The sequence below is a fragment of the Rhinopithecus bieti genome, unplaced genomic scaffold, assembly GCF_001698545.2.
Source record: "Rhinopithecus bieti isolate Rb0 unplaced genomic scaffold, ASM169854v2 scaffold_4981, whole genome shotgun sequence".
NCBI classification, from domain to species: domain Eukaryota; kingdom Metazoa; phylum Chordata; class Mammalia; order Primates; family Cercopithecidae; genus Rhinopithecus; species Rhinopithecus bieti.
Window position 1 is genome coordinate 2,035,792 of NW_016805130.1, and position 10,000 is coordinate 2,045,791.

General features: G+C 31.9%; 1 protein-coding gene across 1 annotated transcript in view; it reads right to left on the bottom strand.

Annotated features, from left to right (window-relative positions):
• Window positions 1-13: 13 nt before the first annotated feature.
• Window positions 14-10,000, bottom strand: part of RBM26 (RNA binding motif protein 26) — a 90,372-nt gene continuing 80,385 nt past the window's right edge. The window contains 2 exon segments of the mRNA XM_017871209.1: window positions 14-773; window positions 2,407-2,520. Of these exon segments, the coding sequence (XP_017726698.1) occupies window positions 684-773; window positions 2,407-2,520 (204 nt within the window). The 3' untranslated portion in view covers window positions 14-683.

Genomic DNA, 10,000 nt, shown 5'->3' on the forward strand with positions numbered 1-10,000 from the left:
CTGTTTGTCTTGGTTTTTTTTTTTTTTTTTTTTGTCATTGCTTTTTTCTTTTCTTTTCTTTTTTTTTTTTTAAGAGACCATTCCACTTTATTATAACATCCGGATGCATAAGGACTCATGTAAAGCAGTCAAACACCATTATCATTAAAACCCATATGGTAAAATACATACACAGTCCAACAAAAGGCTAATACATAGTAAAGCCTAAGCATACTACTATGTAATATTATAATACATAACTTGGAGACTTTAGTTAGAGTACTATGTTATCTATTCAGTTTTGAAAACATTCATTAAGATTTTAAATGCAAATTCATTCCTTATTTGGAATAAAACAAAATCCTCTAAGTTATAACAAGTATTGGTCATAAGTTTTCAGACCTATTCATTAAATTACAAAGAACCCAAAGAATTCTGTAATGTCCAGTAGAAGTATGTAATAAAAACATTGCATATGTTTCTAGTATGATGTCTTTAGCAATTGTTTACTGAAATAAAATGCAAACATCAATCTTTCAAAATACAAGATCAGAAGGTAGTTTTCTTCTTTTTTGTCTATTTGTGAAATCCATCTTCATCACATTTTACCAAAAATTGTTTTTACAAATATGTAAAAGTACATTAGATAATACTAATGAAACACAGGTAGAGTTCTAGCATATGTAGATCAATGATCAGTCAAATCATCTTCTCCAAGAACGAGATTCATTGTCCTCTTCTTCTTCATCATCATCTTGAAGTAATGAGTCATCCACCAAAGACTCTTCCTGAAACTTTAGGTTAAAATGTATTTAGGAATTTACCCAAAAAAAAAAGAAAAGAAAAAAAAGGTGACACTTTTAAATACTGATCTCTCTCAACAGAGTTGAATACAAAAGGCATTTTTATAGCTAGAACATTCACAAAACAAGGAAAAGCGACATTTAACCACTCAATGGTTTCTCTATATGATCTATTCTATTGTTTGCATGAAACACACTAAACAAATTATCAAATTAAGCCTTTGTACATGCCATTTTTTCCTGCCTCTCTTTAGCAAATTACACCATCTTCTGTAACTTTAAAATATTGGTCAAACTTTTTTAAAAAAGAAAACAGTAAGTTTTCTCTCATTTACCCTCCTAACCTTGAATACTAAAATCAACCAATGACTTGTATAAAATTCTACCAGGATTTATATTTATATTTATTTTCTGCTGTATGCAACAAACATTTTCTATTATTGCATTCCTTTCTTTTCCCCATTCCCTTCATAAACACTTCTCAGACTGCTATTTCAAACTTTTCAAAATACCTAATACCAGGAGCTCTCCTGCTTTTCTCCCCATTCAATTCAAACTCATGGAAGGACAAAGGTATAATCTAAAATATAAAATGACAAATCATGTATATGAGTTTCAAAATATACATTTTTATTCTTGCATTTGACTATGGATATGTATAACAGCCTTGAAATGCTCTTCAAACAAAATGAAGTGCCACTATGAAGGTAAAACATGGAATCATTTAGTTTCCCCACCTTACCTTTATTTCTTAAGTTAAACTTTCTCCTAAAGTTTATTTGGTGATTAAATAAGAGTTGCTTACTTTTAAGTTTTTGCTTTCAAAGGGCTCTACCACTTCACTGGCCCATACCTCTTAGCCATCAGACTAATTGCTGTTACTCAAAGAAAATGCACACTTCCATTTTCCTGATGCTTATTCCTCCATCTAAAATACCTCTCAATTATATTCCCAGCTCCAGTTCTAGATTATGAAAGCTATTTTATTGCTTAGGGCCCAGTTCCACTGTCAATACCTCCTTTAAAATTTTCCGGGATGGAAACAATCACTCCTTCCTCTGAGTTTCCAGAGCATGTTGTTCAAATCTTTATTCAGCGTTATCAGTCTGACTTTTATTGTAACTAGTTTCTTATGTGTCTGCCACCACCCCCCTTTTCAGATTATAAGCTCCTTGATGATAGATAGGGACCGTGTCTTATTCATTTTTGTGCCTATGACAGTATCTACCATATAACAGGCATTCATTCTAATAACTAAAATGATATATGAATTAAAATAAAGGAAAGCTGAAATGTTAATAAAGCAACTGAGAATAGATTACCCTAAAACTTAAGATATTACAAGATTTCCTGTGGATAAAAAGCTAATAATTATTGTCTCTAAGGGTAAATAAAAATGGAGTATATATATGATTTTCATATATTCTTTTTGAATTAGCAATCCACAGTTCTTCTCATAATCCAGAAAATTTAAAGTTGTTTGCATTTATCTGATATCCCCCTGCCTGGACTATGGGTCAGGAATAAAAGTTTTATGTTAAATTCAAAGCCACAAAAATCACATTTTATATAAAAGCTATGAACGATTAAGGGTAAAAATAAGTGGAAAAAAAAAATAACCTACTTCTTCTTCATCAGGCTCAACTTCTTCTGTTTCAACAGCTGAAATATTAGTTACTGGTTTATTCCATGCCAGTTTTAGATCTTGCCCTTTGAAACGAGCTCCATGAACTGCAGCCTAAAATGATTAAAAATATTGGAATATAAGACATTAAAAAATTTCTGAAGAAGAAATCCTTCATGTGCCATACATTAAAATTCAAATGCTAGACAACTGATGAAGCATGGCTATCTATCCGTTTGCTTTTTATTTACTATTCAATTTTCTATTATAATTTCATTTTACTTTTTCATGGTATTACTCTACAATCGACTATAATGCAAATCATTTTAAAGAAAATAAGGATATCCTATATAAAATAGGTATTCCTAATGGCCATATTGACTAAAGAAATATGCTCTACATGTTTATAACCGAATGACGATTGCTGTTTAAGATGCAATCCCAGGTACTTCAAGATCATAGTTTAGTGTCTAATCAATGATTCTAAAAATTATGCATCAATATGCGCTAATTATGCATTATTTCATTTTAATTACTGTTCAATTCAAATGGTATCTAGTAATTATTAATCTCTTTATAAATAATATTTTGCATGGCTACATTATTGTCAAAATTACATCATATGACCAACTACCATGAAATGTTATTGTAAAACTAATATGAATTATAACTGCTCCAATGAAGGAAAAAGCAAACCCTCTGAACTTTCTATGAAAAGTTTTCTGCCGAGCTTTCATAACGAATCTAAAACATGAATTCCCGCCCGTCAACAGTCATGTCTAGTCTTGTTAATGATACTAAGCGGCGGTTTTGGAAACTTGCATTCAAAATTAGTAGTAACATGAGACTAGGTAATCAGTGTTAGCACATCTGAAAATACTATATACTTACATGAGATTTATAATACAATCTCAAAGTACAGCATATGGAAATGTAGAGCAATTCTCATATTCATGAATATTTGAATAAGTTGTGTGCCGTATACTAATCCCCGGTATATTTTAAATCTACACTATGTTACCTGTAATTTTAAAGATTTCAGTCTATTAAATGCCTGCTCGCGAGTATTTCTTGTCCAATGTCATACAACTAGATTTTTTTAAAGTACTTACTATATTTCAATTCCAGGACAATGTTGCATTTTTGAGCTAATCCTATTACACTAAAGAACTGTTTCATTACTATAAGGTCTTCTAACTGTTTAATGCAATAATTACTATCTAAAACTCATCCTTACATTAGGCTAAAAAATTCACCTAAAAAGCCAGAGTTACTGACATTTTAAATAAGTTATGGACGAAAAATTTTCTATGATTAACTTTAACATCTCTTAATCAGCACAAAGCTCCTCAATCTATAGATGGCCCTAATAAACTTTCTTAAGTTTCAACTTTATGATTACAGATGATTTTCAAAGTTTTTATATACAGTTGCCTCCATACAACTTGAGAATCAGGCGTTAATTTTGAAAGAAGAGTTTTGCTTTTGAAGATGTAAATTTACTCAGGAAAACTAAGAACTTCTGGAGTTATAAGAAACATATTCCATTAATTATACTTTCATTTTGATAAAACTATGTTTTATATTAGAAAAGTTCAAGAAACCAATATTTCAGGTAAGTGCAACATAAAATTTTAAAGTTTAAACGATTCCTTCTGCAACCCACCCATTTTATTTTTTACAAAGATTCAAAATTTCAGGCCACATAATGTAAAAAAGCACAGTTCATGATTATCCCTAGCCCTAGAAGATAACCACTATTCTGTGAGGAATTCGGAGTTAAATCCTACATATATTTTTCTATACACATACTAAAAGAACTTCTGTATACAAGTATGTATGATATGTATATGGAAACATACTAGTTTATAACTTCTTGGTTAAATTATTAACCCAATTCTTTTTATAAATATCTCTCAATGTCCATACCAATAAATCTGTCACTTTTCTTGAATGGCCATATATAGTATATATTTAGCATAACTAAAGCAGTTTCTACAGATATGAACAATCTTGTGTATTTGTACATCTTGTGTGACTTTCTATTAGAAGCGAAATATTTCTTGACTTTTTTCACAATCTGTGCTGCTTGCATTTTTCTAACTGAATGAAGTTTGGTGATATTTTGGGCAAAATATTTTCCCCAATTGGACTTTGATTTTATGATGCACCTTTTATTGGACAGAAAGGCGTTGTTGTTGTACTTTTGTTTTGTCATGAACAAGTTTAAAATTTTCACATACTGAAATTTACCAATGTTTTCCTTTATGAATATCGTGCCATACCTTAAAAAGCCCTCTCGATATTAAGATTATTTTCAAAAAAAAAATCCCTAGGTTTTCACTATTTAAAAAAAAATAATTTTGTAGCATGTATTAAATGTTTTATGTATTTAAAAAAGAAAAAAAATTCATCCAATTTATATGTATTTGGATATTTAAAAAAGACATAATGCTGTCTTTTTTCCAAATAACTAGTCAATTGTCCCAACATCATTTACTGAATAACTTGTTTTATTCCTTGATTTAAAACATCTCCTTTGTGATCCATTAAAATCCTCATAAAGTCAGGCACCGCAGAACAATGTTTTAGTCAACAATGACTATATACGACAGTGGTCCCCTAAGATTTTAATAAACCTGAAAAATTCCTATTGCTTAGTGACCTTATAACTATCATAATACCTTGTTCACATGGTGATACTGGTGTAAACAAACTGATTGTGCTGCCAGTCCAGTCATATAAAAGTATGGCATGCACAATTATGTACAGCATAATACTTGAATATGGACGGCAAATGGCTGTTACTAGTTTATGTATTTACTATACTATACTCTATCATTATTTTACAGTGTACTCATTTTTTTTTTTAAGTTAATTATAAAACAGTCTCAGGCGGGTTCCTCAGGAGGTATTTCAGAAGAAGGAATTGTTATCGTAGGCCATTGCCTATGATACACACATTGCCTATGACAGCTGTGTTTGTGTTACTGTCCCTCAAAACTTTCCAGTGGAACAAGACATAAAGGTACAAAACAATGATACTGATGATTCTGACCCTGTTTAGGCACAGGCTAATGTATGTGCTTGTGTCTTAGTTTTAATTAAAAGTTTAAAAGTAAAACATTAAAAAAAAAGTTAAAATAGACAAAAGCTTATTGAATAAGGATATAAAGAAAGAAAATATTTTGTACAGCTGTGCAGCATGTCTGTGTTTTATGCTAAGTAGTGTTACAAGAGTCAAAAGTCTAAAATTGTAAAGTTTAAAAGTAAAGGTTATAGCAAACTAAGGTTAATTTATTATTAAAGAAAGATAAAATATTTCTATAAACTTAGTATAGCCTAAGTGTGCAGTGTTTATAAGGTCTAAAGTACAAGTTTATAAAATAGGATAGTAATGTCCTAGGCCTTTACATTCACTCACTAACTCACCCAGAGCAATTTCTAGTCCTGCAAACGCCATTCATGGTAAGTACCCCGTACAGGTATACTATGTTTTATCGTTTATACACTATTTTTACTGTATCTTTTCTATGTTTAGATATGTTTACCTACACAAATACTTACCATTGTGTTACAACTACCTCAGTATTCAGTATAGTTAACACAATGCCACAGTTTCGTAGCCTACGACCAACAGGCTATACCATATAGTGTAGGTGTGTAATAGGTTATATCATTTTAGATTGTGCAAATACACTCTGTGATGTGTGCACAACGAAACTGTCTAACAACACATTTTTCAGGTCATATCCCTCTTAAGTGGCACATGACTGTATAAACTTAGGCCTATTTCTGAACTGTATTGTATTGTATTATCTGCTTTGTACTGCTTTTTAACAGTAGAGATAAGATAAATAATTTCCTAAAGTATGCTATGGCAGTGCTTCAAGAGTTATGCATGTACTTTAAAATTTCATTAAAATATATTTTAAAAAATCAACTGTATAGCCATTTATAAAATGTTAAGGAACACCATGTTTAAACGTGCTCTACAGGATGTCTACTTGAGCAAGGAGGTAGTGGTCAAAAAAGGTGAAAGTGGAGCTACATGTACAAATCCACAAAATATGAAAGAGGGGGGAAATAGTATCGGATGAAGATAAAATTTGCTTCCCAATGCAAATGTAGCTGATAATCTAGATTAAAAAGATAACTTTTGAAAAAACTACCAAAGTACTAAACTAAAGCCAGAAAAGATAAATCTAAACCAATCATTTCTACAAAACAGCCTGTAAAGACACATTTAATCATTAGATGCTGATAGTTTCACAAATGAATTCTATTAAAATTTTAAAAAACATATTTCCAATGCAACTTATCTCAGAAAGCAAAGAAAAATGGAAACTTTCCAATGACAACAGAGATACCTGACAAAAATATCCCTCCCAAAATTTACAAACCAATCTTACTTTTGAAAATAATTTTAAAAGTTTTGAAAAGAGAAAGAAAAGAAGAGTTTAGTGATTTTAAAATACAGTACTATAGGATTTAAACTAGGAGAGAATGATTAGAAGCAGTACAATGAAATAAGGTGAAAAAGAAAAAAAAATTCATTGTTATACAAACATCAAAAGGCATTATAAAAATCCATTTCTAGCCTGGGCGTAGTGACAGAAACCTGTAATTCTAGCACTTTGTGAGGCTCGGACAGGCAGAGTGGTTGAGCTCAGGAGTTCAAGACCAGCCTGGGCAACATGGTGAGACCCCCATCTCTACAAAAAATACAAAAATTAGCCAACCATGGTGGCGTGTGCCTATAGTCCCAGCTACTTGGGAGACTGAGGTGGGAGGATCACCTGAGCTCAGGACATCAAGGCTGCAGTGAGCTGTGATCATACCACTGGACTCTAGCCTGGGTGACAGTATGAAAACCTGTCTCAAAAAAAAAAAAAAAAGTCCATTTCTGATCAAAAATCTTAACAGCTCTTAATGAAACAGAGTCATTTGTATTCTACCTTAAGACAAAAAGCCAGCATCACACATAATACTGAAAATACTAGAAGCATTTTCATTCCGCAAAAAAGTCAGTCACTATTATTACTATTTTTAACATTTTTCTAAAGGTAAACAAACAATGAAATAACAGAAAGTAGTAAGTGTAGAAATGTGAAAGGTAAAACTCATTTTTAACCAAAGATAAATTGGATGAAAACCCAAAAAACCCAAGAGCAAAATTAAAATCGTCAAATAGTTTGATAAGATGGCAGTTACATATTTAATCAAAAAAGATGAACAGTCTTCCTACATATGAAGAACCAGTAGAAAATATTATGGAACAAAACATATCATTTAAAATAGCAATAAAAAGATGAATTATTATGGGGAAATGTATAAGCAATATATGTTGTCTATATACAGAAACTATAAGCAGAGAGGGTGGGAGACAGATGAGGGTTGAAAAATTACCTAATGGGTACAATGTTCACTATTTGGGTAATGGGTATACTAGAACCCCAAACCCTACCAGTATGCAATATACTCATTAACAAATGTGCACATGTACTCCCTGAATCTAAAACTTAAATTAATTTTTAAAAAAACCTGGCCAGGCGCGGTGGCTCCAGTCTGTAATCCCAGCACTTTGGGAGGCCGAGACGGGCGGATCACGAGGTCAGGAGATCGAGACCATCCTGGCTAACATGGTGAAAGCCCATCTCTACCAAAAAATACAAAAAACTAGCCGGGTGCGGTGGCGGGCGCCTGTAGTCCCAGCTACTCGGGAGGTTGAGGCAGGAGAATGGTGTAAACCCGGGAGGTGGAGCTTGCAGTGAGCTGATCGGGCCACTGCACTCCAGCCTGGGCAAGAGAGCGAGACTTCGTCTCAAAAAAAAAATTAAAAAAATAAATAAATAAATAAAAAAGAAAACTTTAACATTAGTAAGTAATATACACTGGCTATATTAAAAAAATTAAAATGCTCTTACAATGTAAAAAGTACTAAAGAACTTGAAAGACAATGAGCTTTCAGAGGAAGGTTTAGTATTTGAGGAAAAGTTAGTATTACTATGTTCATTCTCCCATAACTTTATCTTTTAAAAGTTTATTCAAAAGTTTACACAGAAAATAAACACTTAAAACACACCAGCAAGAGTCTGAAAGTGAGTAATAATTGCGTGTGAGAGGGAATCCAAACAACTGCCCTGACAAACTACTGAGATATATGAGAAAGCTAGTTTAATTAAAACAGTGAGAAAAAGGCACATGAAGAGAAAACTTATCAGTGGAAGAGCCTGGAACACCCAAATAAACATACCGGAAATTTATATATTTCACATAAGCTTGGAAAAACTAGACTTAACTAATGAACCCAATAGGCTTCCTATTGCACTCCTTAGACCAAGTAAGTTCCATGTAAATTTTTTAAAAAGTGAACGTAAAGTCTTCAAAGAAAAAAAAAGCCTATTAAGAGTACTAGAAAAAACAAGGGAAAATGTTTATCATTTCAGATTGGTGAAAGCCTTTCAAATTATAAAAAAAGATTAACCGGACAATTAACTCTTATTGTGGAAAATACAGCACAAATGAAAAGTCATAAAAATATAACCTATGAGCTAATTTCCAAATATACAAAGAGCTCCCACATTAAGAAAAAAAAAAAAAAAAATAGACTACTCAGCAACATAATAGAATGGGCAAATGACATTAATAGTTGATAGACATAAAAACAAACAGCATTTAATTAACGTGAAAATGGCTCAACTACAATCAGAAAAGTGAATTAAAACCTAAATGAGTTGCTATTTCAGTTTGATAAAACTGAAGATAGAAAACTGATACCCCACTCCGATAAAAATGAGGACAAACTACATACCTATGCATTTTTTTTTTTATAAGAAAAGTAGTAAAACCACTATGTAGCGTGCACACTATGGCAAGAGTGTAGGGAAAAGGCACTCTCATACATCTTTGGTGGGCAAATAAGTATAACCTGTATGGTGGGCAATCTTCATTAAAAATTTAAACGTACATATCCTTTCACCCAGCATGTTGGTGTCAGTGAGAAAGGTGGAAAAAAGTAAGACACATTAAGACCCATGAGATGAAGTAAGAACCATATGGTCTAGAATTAACAAGCATCAGAGTGAATTCTGAATTTATCTTTATCTATCTACTTGCATGTGTGTATATAAGTGTATGTATTAAAAGCTTTATAGCCCAAATTAAATCCAAAGTATCAGTATGAGCTCTAAATTTATTTCATCTTTATACATGTGTATATATGTGCATATATATATATACATGTTTTTTTTTTTTCACTCCCAGCTCTGACAACTGAGAAGGATTAGTGACAGTAACATACTTAATAGTAATGCATAGCTGTAGTACCCAGACTGTAGTGTCTAAATACCTTTGCCTAATAAATAAACCAAAGCTCCTTAGAGAAAGGGTCAATTTCAGGTCTGGAAGAGACAGTGTTTAAAATGAACCTAGAACACCTCTTTATACCAGAAGGAACAAAACTATCGCAGATCACTCGGGTCCTGTCAAAAGAACTCAGGAGCCAACCTGTAGTCTTCTGGCCAAAGACGGAATAACTTTAACATTAATAATTGACAGCAATGGATTTGTACCCATAAAATATTTACGAACT